General features: G+C 40.0%; 1 protein-coding gene across 1 annotated transcript in view; it reads left to right on the forward strand.

Moving 5' to 3' along the window:
• The window catches only part of LOC136866008 (UDP-glycosyltransferase UGT5), a 101,989-nt gene that overhangs the window by 33,623 nt on the left and 43,169 nt on the right, over positions 1–25,197 (forward strand). The window contains exons 2-4 of the mRNA XM_067142618.2: positions 1,419–1,599; positions 15,660–15,838; positions 19,342–19,801. Coding sequence (XP_066998719.2) covers positions 1,419–1,599; positions 15,660–15,838; positions 19,342–19,801 — 820 coding nt within the window. The remainder of the gene's footprint in view (positions 1–1,418; positions 1,600–15,659; positions 15,839–19,341; positions 19,802–25,197) is intronic.

Below are 25,197 nucleotides of genomic sequence, written 5' to 3' on the forward strand. Positions count from 1 at the left end.
TTTTCTAGAAATATAGCAACCCATTCAATCACTCTTTTGTCTGGTCCAATTGCACTCATTTTTGCCAGTAGTCTCCCATGATCCACCCTATCAAATGCTTTAGACAGGTCAATCGCGATACAGTCCATTTGACCTCCTGAATTAAAGATATCTGCTATATCTTGCTGGAATCCTACAAGTTGAGCTTCAGTGGAATAACCTTTCCTAAAACCGAACTGCCTTCTATCGAACCAGTTATTAATTTCACAAACATGTCTAATATAATCAGAAAGAATGCCTTCCCAAAGCTTACATACAATGCATGTCAAACTTACTGGCCTGTAATTTTCAGCTTTATGTCTATCACCCTTTCCTTTATACACAGGGTCTACTATAGCAACTCTCCATTCATTTGGTATAGCTCCTCCGACCAAACAATAATCAAATAAGTACTTCAGATATGATACTATATCCCAACCCGTTGTCTTTAGTATATCCCCAGAAATCTTATCAATTACAGCCGCTTTCCAAGTTTTTAACTTTTGTATCTTATTGTAAATGTGATTTTTATCATATGTAAATTACTTTAGCCTTAGTCTCCTCCTCTATGTGGACATTATCCTTGTAACCAACAATCTTTACATACTGCTGACTGAATACTTCTGCCTTTTGAAGATCCTCACATACACACTCCCCTTGTTCATTAATTATTCCTGGAATGTCCTTCTTGGAACCTGTTTCTGCCTTAAAATACCTATACATACCCTTCCATTTTTCACTAAAATTTGTATGACTGCCAATTATGCTTGCCATCATGTTATACTTAGCTGGCTTCTTTGCTAGATTCAATTTTCTAGTAAGTTCCTTCAATTTCTCCTTACTTCCACAGCCATTTTCTAACTCTATTTCATTCCAGTCTGCACCTCCTTCTTAGTCTCTTTATTTCTCTATTATAATAAGGTGGGCCTTTACCATTCCTTACCTCCCTTAAAGGTACAAACCTGTTTTCGCATTCCTCAACAATTTCTTTAAACCCATCCCAGAGTCTGTTTACATTTTATTTACCGTTTTTATTTACTGCTTTATCAGCCATATGATACTTTTAAGACCTTCCTTTCTATCACATTTATTTTTAACTACGACAAAAACAGCTTCATGATCACTAATACCATCTATTACTTCAGTTTCTCTATAGAGCTCATCTGGTTTTATCAGCATCAAATCCAGGATATTTTTCCCTCTGGCATAACTGTCTACAATGAAGGTGTAAGTAGGTTACATTAAATTGGAAAATAGTGACTTACGTGCCGAAATGTATTTAATTTCCGTTTCACAAACATTACAACGTATGGATGAGAACTGTTACATGGAAAGGCTTTATGCATTTCACATTTAGCCTCTGAAATAAAATATACACCAGTCTCTCATTGTTGTTTCAGATTCTCAGTAATGTTCGTGAGCGTGGTACTGCTCGTTTCACTGGGCTCTGGCCATGCCGCTCGAATACTTGGTATATTTCCAACTCCATCCATCAGCCACCAGTTGCCCTTCCAGGTGATTATGAAGGCTTTGGCAGCTAGAGGTCATCAGGTCACCGTCATCAGTCCTAATCCACAAAAGGTAAGAAAGAACATTTATTTATTCTTACATGATCAGATACAGGGATACACGCAACAAGGATGGGGTAAGATATGTCATACATTGAAAAATGTTTAACTTCAGAACTTCTATATTTAGCGACAGGTAACGTTGCATCTTAGATGGTTTCAGTTCGATAAATTACAGCATTTCGTCGTTGCACCTAGAAAAACCGCTATGTGATAATATTTCAGCTTAGAACTCTGACCAGAAATTTTCTCTCATTTTTACCCGTAATATTAAAAGAAACATTTTGACAGATAGGGCTGGAGGAAGGAGCATTGCACATGCCTTTGCACGGTGTTGCCATATTCCTGCATTTCTTTCTTCTTCCCTTCGGTTCCGCCTCACTTCTTCGTTGGTGCAGACCGCTGTGTTCTGTTGTTCGTAACTCATAAGCGAGATGTTTAGTAAGCCCAGGCAACACGAGCCGGCCAGCAGGCTTATCTCCATGGCAACCGCAATGGGGCCACCCTCGTTGCAATGGCAGCAATACCGCCTACTCTCTTCTGCCCACCCAGGCAGGCAGTAAGCTGATCTCCCTCTAAGAACTGTCAGAACGTATCTTTCAATATTACCACAGTATGATTTAGTATTGCATGAGCTATATCAACGAATTTTCGTACTGTGATTCATGTACCGCGGGTCAGTAATTCTCTCCTCAACATTGTCACATAACGATATATCGAGGCGCAACGGTGATTTGTTGATTTCGAGTACTTTGCGTCTACTCGTGTTAAATGACATGTTTCGGGCGGTTGATTTTGGAACGAACGTGACTGTGCCAGCCAGTGACCTCGTGTAGGAATGTCCTAGGGGTTACCGGTTCGAAACCGATACATTGGAAATATAAAACCACAGAAAACCGTCTTCAGACCTGCCGACATTGAGATGTTCCCTGGAATGTCTTTCCTGTAGCCTGTTTCTGCCTTAAAATACCAATAAATGCCTTTACATTATCACTAAAATTCAAATGAATGCCAATAACGCTTATAACATCATATAGTTATCCATAGTTAACTTCTTCGCTATGTTTAATTTCCTTGCAAGTTTCTTGAATTCCTCCTTACTGTCACAAATATTTGCAAGTCTGTTTCTTTCCAACCTGCACCTCCTCCTTAATCTCCTTATTTCTCTGTTATTATAAAATAGGGTTTTACCATTTCTTACAACCTTAAAAGGTACATAGTTGTTTTCACACTCCTCCCATCGATTACTTTAAACTCACCCTGTAGGCTGTTTACATTTTCATTTACTGTTTTCCAATGGTCATAACTATTACTTAAAATCTCTTTTATGCCTCTCCTAGTAACCATATGGTACATGGTTTTGCCATAACAAAACCCCATGGTGCAATAGCCCCGAAGGCCTGCAGATTGTCAAGCGTCGTGTAGTCAGCACGACAAGAACCCCATTATGTCTTATGCCATCTAACATTTCAGTTTCTATAGTTAAAGAGTTCATCTATTTTTTTCAGCACCCCGCCTAGAATATTTTTCCCTTTAGCTGGTTTCATCACTTTCTGTTTCAGCTGTCCTTCCCAGTTTAATTTATGTACAATTTTTGGTCATGCATTCTGTCATTCGCATTAACTTCACAGTTAACATTATTGCATTGGTAAAATGGGATCACCTATTAAGTCCACGTTCTTTTCTGTGTAGTTTCCCACATAATTGAATATCTTATTAAATAATAATGTGTAGCATCATTCCTTCTTGGTCCGTACACCCCAGAAACACCAAGTTGCACATTATCTTTTGAGATGAGCTGTAAACCTTCACGTTTGCATATTTACAAATTCTTCCTTCACCATTATGAATCCTCCTCCCTCCTCCTTTCTCTACGATAAACACTTCAATTCCGGGAAAATATTTTTCCATCCAAAGTACACCGTACGACTCCTTGGCCATGTTTCAACTCTTATTACGATGTCTGGTAAATATGTACTGTATACATTAAATTACTCAATTCTATTCCTTTCCCTACAATATTCATATATTTTAACAGTAACAACATAATCATCCTTAGCTGACTTCCTGTTCCTTGTCCTCTCATCACCGCTCCCTAGTCCAGCGCGTTTACCAGAATAGTCGTTTCTATAATTCTTCTAAATGAACCTAGTAACATTTTTTTTAGACTGATGCTTTCACGGCTCCAAAATTTGCCTGTTGTGAAAGTGGGAGACCAAGGAAAACCACATTCAGTGCTGCTGACAGTGGGGTTCTTACCCATATCTCCCAAATGCAAGGTCACAACAGAAGAGCCTACATGATCACTGTCCCAATGGGCAAATGGTTACCATGCTGAGTTTTGCTCTCAGGGACCTCAGGTTCGATTACCACCATGGTCAGGGATTTTAACCTTAACTGGTTAATTCTTACGGCTCGGAGACTGTGTATGCAACTCCGCCATCTTCATCACAGGTAAGGCCCCATCCTAGCACACGTACAGATCACCAGTCCTATAGTCGTAAGTTTGGAGAAGCCCATACCCCATGTGACCTTGTACTCACACTTAGTTCTTACCTGATTACTTACACATACAATATTTGATGGGCGCCAGCTACAACTCAATGCAACAATAAGAGAATGAGATTCTTGAATATCTCTAGGGTGTTACTTTTGACAACATACCATATTTAATAATAAGTGTTCGGAATTTTCTCGTATCAGAAAACAAGGTGAAATTCTTTACGTTTTGCAGAGAACTTTGGTCCGCGTCTTTAGAAGAAACTCTTGTCTGTTCATGAGTAAAGCCTCCCGCGCACTAGGCGACCACGACAGCGGCCCGAGTCGTCGCGGTTACAAAATCTTAACGCGTATATGGACATCCGGCCACTGGACGACAACATCCAGAGTCGTCGCTGATATCAGCGGCACACAAGCGAACAGCTGGCTGTGGCAACCGGCTGTTTGTGTTATAACTAAAGATGAGAATTATAGGCACTAAAAACAGTTAAAATAGGGAGGCATATAGGCTCTTAAATTAGCCAAAATAGGCATATAATAGGCACTCGTGTAAAACAGGCAACAAAATAGGCATGAAAAATTACTTATAATTTAATGACACACTCAATTACTATAAAAGGAATTTACAACTATCAACGTTTAAATGTTTTCCGGTAACAATCTTGTTCTGTCATGCAGAAAGTTTTTGTACTGAGAGAAAGATCTCTCAACACCACATGAACTGACTGAACAAAACTTCAATGAAGCCACTTCATCTGTTTTTTTTGTTCAATTGTTTCATCTACCTAACCTCGTGGCATTCTGACTACCATCGCCTTCCATCCTGGATTCCGCTGCAGGATCCTATCGAACTTTTCGCTGACAGCGGCTGCCTTCCCACTGTTTCGGTCAAAACTTCCCCTGGCTTCTTCCTAATCCTAAATTACTCCACCAGGAGCATGCCACTCTTCTTCAACTCCGTGATTGCTTCCGGCAGCTCGTTGAAATTTGAAGATGCTCCAGTTTATGTAGAAGGATATTAGCTCCCACCATTGCAATGCATAAATCTGAAGAAAATTGTTGTTGGTCAGATGTATCGCAGTACTTCTATGTTCTATATGGTATTTTTTCATATATGATCCGAAAAATAATAAAATTGACTTAAATTACAATGTTCCTGTATCTTAAATTTCTATAGTTGTGCTAATTGGCAATAATGCTGAGTGTGAATCATGTAATTGTTTCGTAAATAAATAAAAACACTATTAGAATATGATGTTTCGACAAGTACAGAACTTTAAAGTAGGAACAAGTGAATTCGTAATTTACATAGAAATATGTCCTCAAAGATTTTTTAGTTATAATTTGGCAGTATCGTATGAAGACTTTTGACTAATTCTCACTTGTATAAAAAATATAAAATAGCATTTAAATGAAAAATATGAAAATTAATATTCATTAAATAAAATACTCTATCATCGGGCCTTGTACTCACACTTAGTTCTTACCTGATTACATACACATACAATATTTGATGGGCGGCAGCTACAACTCAATAAAGCAATAAAAGAATTATGTTCTTGAATATCTCTAGGGTGTGGGGTAATAAGCTTACTTTTGACAACATACCATATAGGTTCTGGGAAAAGGAGGTTGTCGTTTTGTTTCCTCCTTAAATTTGAGGTTTTCTAATTCTCCAACTGAAATAAAACGATAAATTAATTTGATAGAACAAAATATATTCCTTAAATTGTATAGAAAAAATAGTAAGACTTGCTGCGATAAATCAGATGAAAATATAAAATTATGATATTACAACTGAAAGAAACTAGGCATTAAATTTGAATTGCTCTTGACCGGACATTTAAAACTTATACAAGAAATTTATCCCTAACTGGTTTACTTGTTGTACCTTCAATACTTTGAGTGTAAATACGACCTATTCCTTCGAGTTCGTGTCTGCTGTAGGTGTATCAAGCCTAATTTGGTGATGTATCCTTTTTGTTCACTGACGACTAAGTATCCATGTGACTGCTACTTCTCCATCCAGATGACTGACTACTATCATCTCAGTACAACACTTCTTGGCAAGTGTCTCCATCCATATGACTTCTTGGCAAGTCTCTCCTTATATATGACTTCATGGCAAGTCTCTCCCTCCAACTGAACTGACCGACTGAGGTATCACCTTCCAGTTGACTATCTCACTGTTCACCATCCATTTGATTGAAGCTATAAGACGCTCGTCCTAGTATTTATACCCTTGGCTGACATACCTACGCAATCTCTAGAAATAACTATAATATTACTCCCACCCGGCTCCAAATGTTACGCACTATGGTGAAATTGCCTGGGGTGGCAGTAGGTGTCTCCAAAAAATGAGCTCACCGCTAAATGCACTCAATGACAGAGCGATGACGCGGCAGTTACGCTAGCAGTATTGCAACATATGTGTTGCAATGTCAAAACTTATTACAGAGCATATCCGTATATGATATTGTGTAGCAAGTCATACTTTACGTGGTTAAATGCCTTGTAAAACATACTGTGACATCGCCCGAGCAGTGCACTGTTGTATGTCTAACCTCTGTGACATTGTCCTAGCCGCGCCACATTGGATCTGTAACCTATGTTTCGCGAAGGTTTAGCGGAGGCGTAATAGAGTTCACTAGAGCCTACACATAGCGCTGCTGAAAGTTACGTTTAAAAAAATGCATTTCAGTTATAAATCTCTATTTTCACAGGAAATGAATCACAGTTCAAAATGCCGGGTTTTCATTTTCATCCACTCTGTGACAAGAGACCACCGGCGTTCTAACTCCTCGCTCAGTAATTCAATGATTATTTATATTTTACTAATATAAATTTTAGAAAGTTCACGACTAATACAGCATTGCAACAAAACAACTTGCCCCAATACATAAGTTAATAGGCCAATAAATGCTACAAAAGAAATGTGATCTTACTTCTCAGTAACAAAAATATATAAAAGGACCAAACGTACTTACCTCCTTACAACAAGCTTGACAGAAGACTACCCTTTCATGCGTAGTAAAACTGGGATCCCCTGCGATGCACTGCTTCAGCCAATAGAATTCCAAGACGATTTTTCTTTGGGCATTTCCGCAAATACATTTCTTATTCTTCTTTTTCACAATAAATCACAACACGTTCTGACGATAAAACGTACGCGTACAACAGTTCGCATTAAGAATGGCGTATAGGAGATTTGGGTTGTGCAACATAGGTCAACGTTAATTGAATCTTGCAAATATCTTATGACATTGGAGGAGTTGAAGGCTTCGAGATTATTGCTCCTTGTGTCTCCTTATGGAAATTTACCAAGCACTATTTCTGGTGACTTCCCAGAATTCTCATTTTAGTTCGTAGGGTGAACAGATATTCAGATATACAGATGTTCAGAAATGAGAAGATAATTCTGTCGAGTACAGCAGCTACAATAAAATGTACTGGAAGGAAATCGGCTTCTTTAAAATACAGTCAAAATGCATCAATTAGGTTGTTGAGTCGCCTAAAAGCAAAACGAATAAAGTCCGCTTTTTACAAAAAATGAGATATTGGTAGAAATATATCGGTAAAAGACGTGTCTACTGAAGCATGAAATAATATACTAGCAAAAGCCATGAAATCCTTAAGTATTTCCCGTTTAAAAACTCAGGTTAGATGCAAGACGGATAAAGTCCACTGTCGTCTGGGAGAAAAGAGGTGGTGATCACACTTCTCAGAAGTACACCAACAAGAAGAAAGCAAATGTTGCGTATATTAGTTTTAACATAGCTCAAAAAGTCTAGTAACACAGTATATTTTAACATTTGGCTTTAATAAAGAAGTACGTCTCAATTCTATGGCCATAATTTTTACAAATTGTATTTGGTTAAAGCAAAAATAGAATATTCAATGATGTTTGCAAAGTAAAACCATGAAACATCCAGTAGAATGGATTTATATGTAATGCAATGTAATACCTAGATGAGTTCAAATCAGGGGTTTCATGATTATTTATAGCCGATGGCACACTAGACACTAAAATATAATAATGAAGACCTTAACTGACATGCTAGTTGGTAAAGGTTTGCCATCCCTGATCTAGAGCTTAACATTTCTAGTGTTCGTGTTTTCTCCGGTAAATATACGAGTATGCTAAAGCAGCAATCTCTTCAACCGCCATTTCAAGAGTCAAGATTGAGGATAACATCAGCCGTCCTGCTGGTCGCTGTGTTGGCCGTTCCATTAGCGACCAAAGCCGCTATTTTGGCTGCTGCGGTCGCCTAGCGCGCGGGAAGAGTAAGACGTCTCCAATCGTTGCCTACGGGATATACAAGGCCGGGAAGTGGACCGATATAAATTGGGGTCACAAGTAGTTTTACGAACGTCAGCTAGAGGTCTCGATATCGTGCTATGCTGCTTGCACGAAATACTTTAAATTATTAGTACAGGTTGGTTTTTAAAGACGTTAAAAACTATAAATAATGAATTTAGGAACACCTAAATGTGATTTAGAGTGATTTGATGTAAAGTAAAGCATATTTAAGTGATATTTGGAAGTATCTTAAGCTAAGTTAAGTGCAATAAATAATAAAAGTAATACATTAAAGTGACTTACCATGATCACTGCTTGTATCGCTAACATTTTCAAGATCTTTCAAATTAAAGGCTTTGTCCTCAAGTTCTTTTCCAATGTAATATTTTGAGCTCCATTGTCGAGAATTGGTTTTTAAAGTTTTGTGATGAGAGTTACAGTCGGTGCTCTTTGATCACACTCGTCACATTTGAATGCGACAGGGAACATTGAAACGACAAAAACGTCAAGTTTTTATTAACTAAATTCGTATTGCCAAGATAACGTAAGGAGTGACACGTAAAATTCAGAATATTTTGCAGAAAATGAGCAAATTTTCTTGAGGTGTTGCACGATCTTGCATCCTAATGAGGCACACCACTGGACTGTCATTGGTGACCGAGCATATCTGTCCCAGGCATAATTCACAATTGGAATTTTCTTCCGCAATTCAAACAAGATAACTACCTGTAAAGGCCAAGGAAGACAACTCCAGAGTGACAGATTTATCTGAAAAGACATGGTGTCATATCATCAATAGCATTTAAGATAATCTAAAACTTGCAGATCTTTTATGCCTATTAAAATAATACATCTGAAAGGAAATAGAATAATCGCGAAATTATCAGTTATCTTAACTTCAAGCGCCTTATCAAGTAATTCCAAAACTGTTATTGGAAGAGCAGTAGGTTCCGGATGTAATTTGGTCTGATCTTTTGATTCTTTCCGACGAATTGCAGCTCGTGTTCTGAAAGCCTGTCTTTCCACGTTCGAAAAGTCAGATGGTTTTATCATGCCTGTAATTAAAGTCGCTTCCATGGCATAAATGCATAATTAAATCCGAATCTTCTTCTTCTTAGATGACTAAGCAAAAGTTCAATATCGTCACTACTCAGGAAGCCAACTGATAATAAATATTTAATGCGCTGCACAGTTGACTTGGTGGTAAGAACCAGGGCTTCATAAGTTTCTTGAATAATTCGGTCACTCTAAATGTCTTCGATATAAGTAAGAAATGTGTCTTCAAGCCATTTTAGTCTTTCTTCATCCGACTCCATGAAGATAGTTTTATCCGCATTTCTTTGCATGTATGAGTGCATGATGCATGAACGTCTTCTGCACACAATACTGATGGGCAGTGTGGAAGGAAAGAACTGTAAGAGTAGACCACGTCTAGGATATATGATACAAATCATTCACGATAAGGGTTGTGATAATTACTTGGACTTGAAGAAATTAGTCAGAGACCAGAGTTCATGGAAAGCCGCTACAAACCAATCTTCGGATTGAACACCACAGAAGAAGAAGAGTGCTTAATGTTACGTACGTAATGAATACCATGCCATTTCCTGATATGTTCCATAAATTCTAAGGTCTTATTAAGAGATCCCATATCTGGCACTGCTTCTGAGGCAACAAGGGGTAGTGTTTTTACAGTTCCTGTAACATACGTCGGAAATAAAAATTTAGCCCTTTGGACATTAATTTTTTCCGGGTTAGATAAAAAAATAGTTTCCTCGTTAAACCACGAATAGGCTTCACTGTTTGCTTCCTTTGTATATTATATACCGTCTTAATATGGATGCTTGATATCATTTTTCTCACATATTTTTAAAACTTGGAATGAATGTTGCTTAGCACATGATTAGAGTCAAAGCTCACAAAGAGAGGCCAATGTTGGTCATTGTGATGCTGAATTTCAGGCGAGATGGTCCCGTTGGACAGGTTTTTCATCATATTTACGTATATTAACTGTACAGTTGTCATCAACCAACCGCAAAATTTGAAAATCTGTGTCTTCCACTTCAGACAATACCTTAAAAGTTAATTTGCGCAGTTGTGTACCCGTTAATTGGCGAGTGAAATAGAACGCCACAGGAATCCGAAAAATTGTAGAGAGTCCTCGAAACAAAAAAACACAGAAGCCTATTTGTAATCCTGTCGCTAAGGCCAAATTCTTCAAGTTCAGCCCCGGAGTATCCTAGACCAGTTTCTCCATTCGAAAAGTAAACATAATTGTTTAGTGTCTTTTGATGCGTAAGACGGAGGCAGCGAAGTGATCTAATGAATCTGTAGCCCAATGGCGATTTTCTTTGTCAAACGACAGGAGTTTTTAGAGTTGTTTATCGATTACTTACATACTTCTTCCCAGCATCTGTTTGTTCTGACAGGAATAATGCTTTCATTTCTACATTTCCACAATCTTTCCTTATTTTATTAACTTGTTCATCAAAAGAAAAGTTTGACTCTATTCGAGGATTTAAGACTTTTATTTCGTTTCTTAGTTTGCGTATTGATTGTCTCAGTCGGTAGTTTGATTTCCTTTTCACTATATAATTCACTTTAGAGTGCTTGTTTTATGGTCAGCAAGTGGGAAAGGCACTTGAATTTCTATTTCAATTGTAATCCGGCGTGTTCTTTACATTTTCACAATCATCTGCGGAACACAGTTTTCTTATTTTATTTGGAATTGTACATGTGGCTTCCGCTTTCGGGAAATGTCTCTTTCTACGCTCGATTGCAGGTGTGACAACCTCTTGTTTGTAGGCGGGATAACCTAGGTATGAAGACTGAAGGGACTGCATTAGGAAGAAGTTGTGTACTTAAACTGAAGTCTCAATATTTAAAAAGCAAAGTACAGACTCTGGATGACGTTCCCACCGTGGTCTGAACTAGAATCTGTCGTTGGTATCGGGGTGTCCAGAGAGTGGCTGGACTGAAGATGTGAGGAACAATCAATCAGGCAATACTGGTCTGCACTTAGGGCAGTCACACAGGTGGCAGATTCCCTACCTGTTGTTTCCTAGCCCATTCTTAAACGATTTCAAAGAAATTGGAAACTTACTGAAAATCTCTCTTGTAAGTTATTCCAATCCCTAACTCCCTTTCATATAAACGAATATTTTCTCCAATTTTTTCTCTCAAATTCCAACTTTATCTTCATATTAAGATCTTTCCTAATTTTAAAGACACCACCAAACTTATTGGTTAACTTATGACATACCACGCCATATCTCCGCTGAAAGCTCGGAACATACCACTTAGTCGACCAGCTCATCTTCTTTCTCTCAAGTCTTCTCAGCCCAAACTTTGTAACATTTTTGTAACGCCACTCTTTTGTCGGTAATCACGCAGAACAAATCGAGCTGCTTTTCTTTGGATTTCTTTTCAGTTCATGTCTCGTGTAATCCGGGTGAGGGTCCCATACAATGGAATCATACCCTAGTTCGGGTGTTGCCCTCTCCTTTACCGTACATACTACAACCCCTAAACATCCTCATAACCATGTGCAGAGATCTGCATCCTTTATATACAATTCCATTCATGTGATTAACCCAATGAAGATCTTTCCCACCGGGCGAGTTGGCCGTGCGCGTAGAGGCGCGCGGCTGTGAGCTTGTATCCGGGAGATAGTAGGTTCGAATCCTACTATTGGCAGCCCTGAAGATGGTTTTCCGTGGTTTCCCATTTTCACACCAGGCAAATGCTGGGGCTGTACCTTAATTAAGGCCACGGCCCCTTCCTTCCAACTCCTAGGCCTTTCCTATGCCATCGTCGCCATAAGACCTATCTGTGTCGTTGCGACGTAAAGACCCTAGCAAAAAAAAAAAAAAAAAAATACAAAATATTTCCTTATATTAACACCTAGGTACTTACAATGATCCCCAAAAGGAACTTTCATCCCATCAACGCAGTACTTAAAACAGAGAGGACTTTTCCTATTTGTGAAACTTACAACCTGACTTTTAACCCCGTTTATCAACATACCATTGCCTGCTGTCCATCTCACAACATTATCGAGGTCATGTTGCAGTTGCTCACAATCTTGTAACTATTTTTACTCTGTACAGAGTAACATCATCTGAAAAAAGCCTTATCTCTGATTCCACTTCTGTACTCATATCATTAACATATACATAAGAAAACGTAAAGGTCCAATAATACTGCCTTGTAGTGTTGGCTACTGAATGCATGATTCGGAGCAGTGTATCGATTCATTCAAGTGTCCGAGTGAATCGATTCACAGGAAAGGCGAGCTCACGGCTCACGATTCAGCTTACTCCCAGCGGACAGTGCTGAGTGGCGCACTCACTGGATGTTGACGGGGAGCCGAGCTTCCGCTGCAGCGAGACAGTGTATCATGGCACATCGAAAGAATCGTGAACGAGCCGGCTCAGTGAGACACAAGATACACACGGCTCCTTCGGCTCACTGGACACGCGGAGAGCCGAGCTTCCGCTGCAGCGAGGCATACAGTGAATCATGGCACATCGAAAGAATCGTGAACGAGCGCGGCTCAGTGAGACGCATGATACACACGGCTCCTTCGGCTCACTGGACACGCGGAGAGCCGAGCTTCCGCTGCAGCGAGACATACAGTGAGACATGCTAGACTGAAAGAATCGTATGCTATAATGGACTCTCGAGCTCAGCTCATTTGAAAATAATACCCATTTGCATTCACTGTCCTCTTCTTACAGGGAGGTTTAAATAATAGATGGATTTATTTGCAGTGTTAAAAAGGTAGTCATAACATAATTCTGAAGTAGCTAGTAAGTAGGTAGGCTATTAGGTTATACTATTTATTAGTTTAATGAATCTTAGTATTATAACTTAATTGACTTTTGACAATTAAACTCGACTCTAGCCTGCCCTATGACTATGAGTCATGCTCATGACCACTCAAAAGTACCTGTTTTATATTGGGAAGAACGGCTCAGTATTTTCTCAGTTCATATGTCACATCGTTGCACAAGACTTCAATCATATGTGGACAGACGCAATAACAGTATGTTGAATCAGAAAACCAGCGGGCTACTGTACATCTCGAGTAGCCTATACAAAATATGACGATTTAAAAAAATCCTCAGCTGATAGAAAAATACTTTTTAAAAAAGACTGAGCGAGTTGTCGTGCGGTTAATATCGCGTGGCTATGCGTTTGCATTCGGGGGTGGTGGGTTCGAATCCCACCGTCGGCAGCCATTAAGATGGTTTTTCCGTAGTTTCCCCATTTTCACACCAGGAAATCCTGGCTCTGTACCTTAATTCAGGCCATGGCTGCTACCTTCATAATCCTAACCTTTCCCACCCTGCGTTGCCGGAAACCTTCGATGTATTAGAGTAACTAGCATTTTTTCTAAGAAAGGAGTTCATAGTATGAAGACCAGATGGCAGCTGCGAGCACTGAATGCTGTTGCTGCTGTCTTACCAGCACATACTACACTGATGCAGTAGGAGCGGTGACGAATGAGCCGTGAATCGGATCACTGTATCGATTCAGTAACGTGAACGGAATCAAATGAATCGATTCAGTAAAATGAATCGAATGTCCCATCACTACTGCCTTGAGGAATTCCAGTCTTAATTATTACAGGGTGAGATAAAGCCTCGCCTTCTCTAATTATCTGAGATCTATTCTGTAGAAATATAGCAACTCATTCAGTCACCCTTTTGTCTAGTCAAATTGCACTCATTTTTGCCCGTAGTCTCCCATGATCCACCCTATCAAATGCTTTAGACAGATTAATCGCGATACAGTCAATTTTACCTCCTGGATCCAGGATATCTGCTATATCTTGCTGGAAACCAACAAGTTGAGCTTCAGTGGAATAATCTTTCCTAAATCCATACTGCTTTCTATCGAACCAGTTATTCATTTCGCCAAAGAAAGAATGTCCGACTCGTTGGCTGAATGGTCAGCGTACTGGCCTTCGTTTCTGAGGGTCCCGGGTTTGATTCCCGGCCGGGTCGGTGATTTTAACCTTCATTGGTTAATTCCAGTGGCCCAAGGGCTGGGTGTTTGATCTGTCCTCAATATCCCTCACATTACACTCACACACCACACATTACACTATCCTCCACCACAATAACACGCGGTTACCTACACATGGCCGGTGCCGCCCACCCTCATCGAAGGGGCTGCCTTACAAGGGGTGCACTCGGCTAGAAATAGCCACAAGAAGTTATTATTATCACAAAGAATGCCTTCCCAAAGCTTCCATGCAACGCATGTCAAACTGACTGGCCTGTAATTTTCAGCTTTATGTCTAACACCATTTCTTTTATACACAGGGGCTACTATAGCAATTTTCCATTCATTTGATTTACCTCCATCACGCAAACAATTATCAAGTAAGTACTTCAGATACGATGCTATATCCCAACCCGTTGTATTTAGTATATCCCCAGAAATCTTATCAATTCCAGCCGTTTCAACTTTTGTATCTTATTATAAATGTCATTGTTATCATATGTAAACGGAAGATTGGGTACTCCCTGAAAGAGAGTACTGTGTATTTGTGTAGTTCTGTAGACTGAGGATCGCCGTAACCAGCGAGGGAAGCCGCTATCGTGAGTGTGGAGGTAAATGGAACTGAGTTAATATTCGCTGTTATGAGTATCGTCCTGCTGTGAATACTGTTGAGCTGTTGCTGTTTAGTTGTTCACTGCATGTGACTGTGTGAATCACTTGACTGTCTCTCGAGTCGAACCAAGGAATAGTGATCACGTGTTGTGTAGCCCGTAGCCCTGTGTTAAAATCCAGTGGTCTACGTAACAGTTGCTTTATGAGGCGACTGAACTTGGGGAAGTGAAAGTATTAGCCGTCCCATGTAATAGGAACGGACCAGTCCACCTGCTGTGCCGTAAGGAAGAGAGACTTGTAAATAGACAGCAACGAGTGTGGCCATTCATGGCGGATTATTCTTAATATATATATATATGGGTGTGTGTATTTATTGGGTCATGCCGAAATAAACCAGAGCAATAACATAGGCGAGGTTTTATTCGTAACATTGTAGATGCTCATTTTGACCAGAGTGTGTAATTAACGAAAACTAGCATATCACATTTCTTTCCTGTTACATGCTACACAAGTCTTTCCTTGTGAAATGAAATATGAAGTTCTTTGGGAATTAAATAACCTCAATATAATAATGGGTGATTTTTAATTCCACAGCCCTTTCCATTTATAAGTTGAAGACAAATATTTTGAGTATCGTCATTTTCTTGTAGATGGCTATTGCGAACTTCACCGACATTGATGTATCGGAATCCTACAAATTCATGTCAGAAATGGAATTCCATGCCATGGATAAGATGCAGCCTGTTGACACTTGGACTATCCTCAACTACGTGTTTGCCAAAGTAGTCGACTTTCAGCTTGGTTCTCCTCAAGTCCAGGCCCTTATAAAGTGAGTATTAAAAATGAATATATCTTAACTATATCATATTTATATATACACAATGTAGCCTATCGCTAGCTAGCTAGCTAATTGCTACGAAACCAGTAATTTTGTTGATAAATGTGCTGTTTGAAACCCCAAATGGTTAAAAATGTAGCGTTCTTTTCATTAACAAAACATTAATTATCTTATGTCTGTTTTTCTTATTTTTCTGGTATCTTCAGTTGACAGAAGGCTGGAGACCGTCATGGAGTAATTATAGGGCAAACCTTGGTAATTTCGTTTATACATTTTTGAAATTCCGTCTCGAAGTATTCCGTCTCAGACGTACAATATTTCGCGCAAAGGTATTGCTATTATAGCCTATGTCTTGTTTCTGTCAACATCCCCTTAGGTTTACTATTTTCATCCAGCGTGGGTCACAGAGAATTATTGCCGTTTGGGGAAAGGCTGTTGTTGCATTTTGTACAATGAAATTCATGCCTTATTTTGATAACAGATACCTACAAAAAGAAGAATGGTAAGAAGTATTTTTGAACATATTTTAATATTATTGTGTATTTAACATCCTTACATTTTCAGATAGAAATTTTAGCATTTTGAGAGAAAAATGTTATCCTAAATGACGTTGATAAAATGTGTTCCTGTTTTTTCATATGTCATACCATGTTTTTGCCAACTATTACATAAATAATGGTGTTAATACAGTATGTTTTAACCTATTATCTTTTTAAATTAAAATATCACGAATTAACCAAGGTATCACGAACTTATCATACCCTTATTTTTGTCTTTCATGTTAGATGCCCCCGAAGTACCGCTAATACAAAAAATAAAACTTGCTTAATTCAGTAAAGCTGGTAAAGGAGAAAATTTACACTTTTTATAAAGTTTCGAAAGAGTGTGAGGTGTCATGGTCCACTCTAAAATATTTTTAAACGGACAACTCTGGATTCGACAGTATTTTCAATTATTTTTATGTATCACTCTCCCATCGCCCCCACCACGAATGGGGATGAACTCGGACTTTAAAAAATTCCGGAGTGTCGCTATTCGTCTCAGTGATCCCGAAAAGTATGGATTCGCAACTTCTTTCGATGATTTTTATATCACAGCCCCTCGCCCCTCCCACCGCCCCTAAGGGTTCCCGGGGGTGTATTACCCCCACGTGGTTTGCCTCCCGATACTAAAAATCCGGAGTGTTACAATTCATCGCAGCGACACCAAAAACTATGTATTCCATACTATTTTCTATTATTTCTATGTATCAATCTCCCATCGCCCCCCACCAAGAAGGGGCTGAACTTGGACTTTAAAAAATTTCGGAGTGTCACTTTCCATCTCAGCGACCCCGAGAAGTATGGATTCGACAGTACATTCGGTGATTTTGATATCTCAGTCCCCTCGCCCCACGCTCCTAAGGGTTCCTGGGGTGTATTACCCCCACGTGCTTTGTCTCCTGATACTAAAAATCTGTTGTGTCACTATTCATCTCAGCGACCCCGAAAACTATGGATTCCTACTATTTTCTATTATTTTTATATATTACCCCCATCGCCCCAACCCGAAGGGGGCTGAATTTGGACATTAAAAATTCCGGAGTGTCACTATTCATTTTAGCGAGCCAGAAAAGTATGGATTCGACACTACTTTCGATGATTTTAATATCTCACACCTCGCCCCCCCCCCGCTCCTAAGGGTTCCTGGGCCGTGTTACCCCTACGTGGTTTGTCTCCTGATACTAAAAATCGGGAGTGTACAATTCACCTCGGCGACTCCGAAAAGTATATATATGACACTATTTTCTTTTTTATATATCGATCCCCCCTACCCCCCACCCCAAAGAGGGCTGAACCTGGACTTTAAAAAAGTCCGGAGTGTCACTATCCATCTCAGTGACCCCGAAAAATATGGATTCGATACTATTTTCGTTAATTTGTATATCTGAGCCCCTCGCCCCCCCCCCGCCCCTAATGGTTCCTGTTCTGTCTTACCCCCGCGTGGTTTGTCTCCTGATACTAAAAATCCGGAGTGTACAATTCACCTCGGTGACCCCCAAAACTATGTATTCGACACTATTTTCGATTATTTTTATATATCACTCTCCCATCGCCCCCCAACCACGAAGGGGACTGAACTTGGACTTTAAAAAATTCCGGGGTGTCACTATTCATCTCAGCGACCACGAAAAGTATGGATTCAACACTAGGCCTACTTTCGATGATTTTTATATCTCAGCCCCCTCACCCCCCTCCTGTCCCTAAGGGTTCCTGGGGTGTATTACCCCCACGTGGTTTGTCTCCTGATACTAAAAATCCGGAGTGTCACTATTCATCTCAACGAGCCCGAAAACTATGGATTCGACACTATTTTCTATTATTTTTATATATTACTGCCCCATCGACCCCCACCCCAAAGGGGGCTGAACTTGGACATTAAAAAATTCCGGAGTATCACTATTCACTTCGGCGACCCCGAAAACTATGTATTCGGCACTATTTTCGTATAATTTAATATATCACACCCCCCTCGCCTCCACCCCAAAGGGGGCTTAACCTGGGCTAAAAAAATCCGGAGTGTCACTATTCATCTCAGCGACCCCGAAAAGTATGGATTCGACACCATTTTCGTTAATTTCTATATCTGACCCCCCTCGCCCCCCGCCCCAAGGGGTTCCTGGCCTGTCTTACCCCCACATTGTTTGTCTCCTGATACTAAAAATCCGGAGTGTACAATTCACCTCGGCAACCCCGTAAACTATGTATTCGGCACTATTTTCGTTTAATTTAATGTATCACTCCCCCCTCACCCCCACCCCAAATGGGGCTTGGATTTTAAAAATTCGCAGTGTCACTATTCATCTCAGCGACCCCGAAGAGTACGGATTCGACACTATTTTCGTTAATTTGTATATATGACCCCCCTCGCCCCCCGCCCTTAAGGGTTCCTGGGCTGTCTTACCCCCACATGGTTTGTCTCCTGATACTAAAAATCCGAAGTCTACAATTCACCTCGGCGACCCCGAAAACTATGTATTCGACACTATTTTCGTTTAATTTTTTATTTCACTCTCCCCTCGCACCCCCCCCCCCAAAAGGGAGCTGAACTTTGACTTTTAAAAAATCGGGAGTGTCATTATTCATCTCAGTGACCCTGAAAACTGTGGATTCGATACATTTTTCGGTTATTTTTATATATTGACCTAAGGGAGCTACATATGACTTACCCCCACAGTGCTCGTCTCCAAATAGTAATTCATAAGTTTACCAAGTTTGGTTGAAATTGCTTCAGTGGTTTAGGAGGAGATGTGTTATTTAAATACATACAAACATTCATTTTTATATATATAGATGTATGTACGTCCGTACGCGCTCACAATCAGATTGCTGAATGATGGTAAAGTACAAAATTTAAAAGATAAATATAATATAAAAGTCAAAATTCACTTTGTTTCTACGCTGGATAAAATATAATTGGTACTAATTTAATAATATTCGAAACTATATTTTCAGGAATAATACAAGATTCGATCTAGTGATTATTGAAAGGGTGATGTGCGAAGCGTACTTCGGCCTGATTCACCAAATGGGATCCCCACCAGTGGTTGGAGTACTGTCGTTAGGAGGTATGTCAGTATCTTACAACAACATGGGGAATCCATTCAATCCTTCGTACCTGCCAGATTTATTGACTTCATATTCCAACCACATGTCTTTCTGGGAACGCTTTTACAATGCCTACGTCTGTATGAAATTTGTGTACATTTGGAGATCGGAGGTTCTTCCTGCACAGGAAGCCTTACTGAGAAAGTACTTCGGCTCTGCACCACCGTCAGTGTACGAGACTGAACATAACGACAGCCTGTTACTCCTCAGCAACCACTGGAGCCTGTCCTACCCACGGCCGCTGCTTCCAAATGTGGTGGAACTTACTGGGCTGCACGTCCAGAATACAACTAAACCTCTCCCTAAGGTAAGATCATTACTGAACATCAGAATTCAATGCATTTGCGCATGTTACATATGGCTGTAATTTACATCTTTGTTATTCATAATGTACATGGAACCTTTGATGAATGGTATAAAATGGCTGCAAATTTAGCATGTAGGTGAAGAGTAAATTGTGTGAATAACAGTGTGTGTTTAGTGCAAAAACAGGTTGTCAGGTCCAATTTTTTAGTATACATTAGGCAATTGAAATGCTACGAGAGGAATATGTTTATGTACCTTAGATCTAGAGCAGGCATATGACAGAGAACGAAGAGAAAAGATCTTGGCCTAACGAAGGGATTACAAGTATCAAAGACATTTATATTAAGATTCTGGCCGTAGTAAGGTTTGCAAAATTATTTCTCAGTTCCAGAAGTTAAACGAGGTTGTAATATTGCACTCTTATTGTTTACAAGGTTCTTTCACTGACAGGTATAAAATGGCCGGGAAGAATTTCGTTGGGTCTAAATGTCTGGTAGAGAGTTCAAAACTGGACCGGATGGATCAATCCAAGTACTTAGGAGGTGCATTCTCCTAAGGTGATAGAATAGTTACCGAAATCGAATGGATTTTTAACTAAGTTACTGCCTTGAATTTTCAGTTTCATTCGAAGTATTCTGCAAAACAACTCCTTCCAACCAGATAATAAAGTAGGTGTAAACGAAGAACATGTTTTGATTTCTAAGATTTCTTGCCAGAGCAAGCAGCGGTTTTCTTGGAACCATTACCTCCCCTCGTGTTAACAAGTGTAGGCTGTGGAGGAATATCTAGGGTTACTTAATAACACATGGAGTGTAGAAGAACACAACTCAGTGCTTGATCGTCTACAGTGGGCATGGCATTCTCTAAGACCGTATGTAAGTAGGAATACTCAGTATTCTCCCGAACCTGCTCGATCTTCAGGTGAATGACCAGCTGGGCTGGGCGCGTTAAATATCTTCGGTCTGCACTACGCAACACAACAGTTCACATTTTACCACCTCGTCCATGACGTAACTCATCTACGGAAGGCCTCAACCACATATGGCTTGGAGGTAGGCCATCTTGTAAAAAGACTAGGTCTCCTTTTTCTGGCTGTCAAATTTCATGATAGCTGAGGAGTTGGAGTAGATATTCTTTGGTCCTTCTCTTCTAGAAATCTTCAGTGAGGTGTTGGTTGAGATAGAATTTCTTCTCTTAACTGAGTCAAACATGTGCTCCCACACATCTTCGCAACGAAGCCGCCCATTCAGCAATGAATTTCCATGTTATCGCATGTAATCAACACTCTACGTATAATAAAGCAACCCTAGATATTCCTTAACAAGTATGTCAGTATTATGGTTAGTATTATTTTTATCCTTCCTTTCTGCCAGTTTTCACTGTACAGGCCACATTCCGATATACCGCTGCTAAGCTATAACGCGTGGAGAAGCACAGGGTGGGCAAAATAAAATATGCCTGGAAAATATTTACAATAGGACTGATGCGAAATTTACCATTGTTAATGAACATCACAGAAGATGCTGGAAATGGCCACCGTTGACGTGGATGCAGCGCTGTGCTCGATTTATAAAACTGTGAGACACGCGTAGCAGTTCTGCCTGAGGGACAGCAGCAATAGCGTTTTAAATTTTCTGCTGTAGCTCTTGCAGTGTGTGACGTTTACTGTAGTATACCTGACCCTTCTATTTTCTCCACAAGCAAAAATCACAGGGAGAGAGATCAGGCAATCGAGGTTGCCAGTTTATTGCACTGCCTCTGCTGATTTTCCGTCCTCACCAAACACTTCATGCACTCGTGACAAGGTTATCAAGGCGGTGTGTCCTGCTGCTCTGTCTTTCTGAAAATATCCGTTCAGTTTCTGTGTGTAGTATATATATAACATCGGCAGCGCTGACGTCGGCCCGGCTCGCGACGGGCTGTGCTAACGTTAGCCTTACTCGCAGACAAATTTCAGTTGTACTATAAGGTAGGGAAAAATGGGCGGCGTTAAAAGGTTGCTTCTAGAAAGCTATCTTGCATAATTAAAGGAGTATAAATACCCTGCGAAGGTATATAAGGACATCAGATTCTCATCAGCTTCATTATGTCTGCATTAAGGACACCTTCTAGCTGGTTCGTTCAAAGTGCCTACTTAGCAGAGCTGTCAATTGACGACCTCTCAATTCCTCTGCGAGGTATTTTTCAGCAACCAAATTGCAAGTTCGACCTGCAGGGAGACGATATCGTACTTCTGCACCTTCCGTACTTTTCAAAGTGTGAGTCTATTTACCACAAATTTGGGGAATGGGCTGAGTTCGTCACAGTGCCACAATCGATCCATCTTCAAAAGGAGGACTCTCGGCGGTTCCTGGAGCTGACCCGGAAGAGGCGGATTACCACAACACCTGAACCACCCCTGGACAACCATCTCCCTGGACCGTCACACCGAGCTGGGAGTACTTCGCCATCAAAAAAAGGTTCAAACAATATTCTTGAGTCATTAAGTAGGAAGTACAAGCCTACCTCGCATAGTTTATTATACGATTTATGTACAGCGGACGAATGGACACTCCTTACTGGATATTATTCCCAGGTGTTAGCTAGGGAAATTCAAAATAAAATTTCATGTTATATTAAAGAAAAACTTTGTTCTGAAAGGAAAATTATATTTCAACATCTGTTAAATTGCGCAGTTGATGGCACCAGCTTTAGCAGAGATACAATATCTGAATTGTTTTATAGAAATAATATTGTTCATATTGATTTTGTCTGCAGAAAATTCTTAATGAGGAACAACCCAAGATTAACTCGCACTTTCTCTATGGACCAAGTAACACAGGAAGGAGTTTTGTAGTGCAAAGCATTGCCACACACTTCTTGACTGGTTTTGCCTCTAGTGTAGGTTCACTGTCAGAGTTTTCATTTGAAAATTTTCTTAATAAATCTGTCATTGTAATCGACGAATCATTTTTGGTGGAATCTACTTGTGAGGATATGAAATCTGCTCTTGCTGGTGCTCCCATTCGGATTTCCAAAAAGTATTCAACAAAACAGGATTTGCTTCGCACACCTGTGTTAATATCGGGCAATTCGAAATTTTTGGGTAAAGGTTACTTAGGTGAATGTGACGAGCAATCCTTGGCTAATCGCATGGTGAAATACAATTTACAGGTGCCTTTTTCGTGTGTGAGACAAATCACACCGAACCAATTTGCTGATTGGGTCGTTTAAATGCTCAGGATCTCACAATTTTGAAATCGGATGGAACTTTGGCTCGAAAACGATCAATCGACGACGGCAATGCTGAGGAACCATCTGTGCAATGGGTGAAACGGGAAGCTGGATCTACTGGTGGTACTGGCAATTCGGGACAGGCTTGTATAATTCCTGGCGAGAGTGAATCGCTGGTAGAACGGTCTCTCCCATTTAAGCATGTCACGTTCACCTTTACCCAACGGTCATTGGAGGAACTATCAACAGAGTTGTCTACACTGCCATTAACCATTGGCTTGATGGCTATGTTAGTGTAGTGTTATAGTGTTATGTAGTGTTATAAAGCACATCATGTCGTGCTGTCTAGGCCATCGCATTCATAAGCCGAAGGTTAGGATGACTAATTTCATCATCCTGACAGATGAACTGCAGGTACGAAGTAACACGCCCATTGACAGGGCTTCGTTTGCGCAACAGATTAGGGTCATTCATTTCATCCCGAAGTATCAGTATCAGTCAACTACTGGGCACACCATTTCCGACAATGATAGTGTCGGTACGATAAAATGGAAAGATTTTATGGCGAGTGGGCGTTCCAATTTTCTATATACTTTACCAAAGGCAGATAAGTTTGAAAAACTGAAGTTGTATGAAACTGCTTCCCATATTCACGGGAACTAGGAGAATAACGATAATCGTTATCAAGGATATGTATTAAATTATCTGGAATATACAGAGCACGAACTGCTAGCCTCACCTTCTACAGAAGAAGATAAGCTCTGGCTCCGTCTGGATCACGCATTTGGTATGGTAGACGAAAGAAGGCAGTTAAGTCTAATTGGTCTTTTGACCCCATGGCAATCTTCACTTGACGAAATAGGGATTTGATTCATATCTTGGGTGCAAGTGACACAGTCGAATTTGAGGTACAGACCAATGTAGAAAGTGACCTTCTATATCCAGATAAGATAGAGCCTATGGGAATGCCTGCACCATTTACTTTCTTGTCTGTGAAAGGAACGGAAGAGCAGTCCCAGCAAACTCTTTGGAAATTTGGTTTCGCCCCATGGCCGTCTACCTTCAGTCCTAAAACGTATCGTAGGAATGCCTCACTGGGCTCTGAATGGCTCCTTGACCAATACAAGCCATTACAGCACCATATCTTTAGAATGGTACCTATTAAGATATCGAACGGAAACTTAATGAAACAGTGAGCTTCACTTATGCTCGAACAAAGTGTTCAAGTCTCATTTGGGTTTCGTGATGACGAAACCCAAGACATGGCTCCCTTGGACATGGCGCATTTGCGAGCCCGAGGTGGATGGGGATTAGGAATTGCTAATTATAATGCAATCAGTGTTTCAACACTTCCTTTTTTGACGTAATTTATTGTGTCTATTTGTATATAATCTGAAATAAAATATATTTATAATAATTTGTTGTATTTATTTCGTTGCTCCTTCATATCCATGTGGCACGATCTGGTAATACGATCCGCTACTTGTCGGTGGACGACAGCGCCAACCGACGTTGTTTTATTGTTCTAGGAACGTATTGTCGAGACCGTATGTCATACTGAACCATAAACAATTCCTTATCGTCAAAGATACAATTTGAATAATCTTTGAAATGTATTTCACACTTGCCGGTAATAGTGCGAACGTTCATTCGTACCCTTTTATGTTTCTGTGTATATGAACCATCACGGAAACAAAGGGCGTACGTTTTCACTCGTAAACCCACAAACTCTACAATTTCTTTGTAGTTTACCTCATCTGCCGATAATCCTTATACTTTGTGAGTTCCGAATGTTCTAATAACATAGCCAGGAGGTGCAGTTTCAAAGTCCAGTTTGGAGCTCAACCATGGATTTCGCATCATAGTTTACAATGGATGCGTGCGTTGAGATTGAGAATGACGCATTAAGCTATCTTTATTAGTACATAATAAGCGGGCGTTCTCGCCAAATACTTTGTGAAATATGAAAGAATAAATTTCTAATATTGCGAATTCTAAGATCGCAAAACCCAATTGTGTAGGTTTGTTTAAATGGATCTCTGTGTTCTCGAACTCACAAAAGTAGTAGTCAGCAAATTTGAGGAACTTCTTAGTCCCTATTAAAATGAGTTTTCCCGTCCACTGTTAACATTCATGTCGGCTTTTAAAACACTGAACTTATATTTAAAGACATTTTCACAAGTT

Source organism: Anabrus simplex, chromosome 3, assembly GCF_040414725.1.
Source record: "Anabrus simplex isolate iqAnaSimp1 chromosome 3, ASM4041472v1, whole genome shotgun sequence".
Taxonomy (NCBI): Eukaryota; Metazoa; Arthropoda; class Insecta; order Orthoptera; family Tettigoniidae; genus Anabrus; species Anabrus simplex.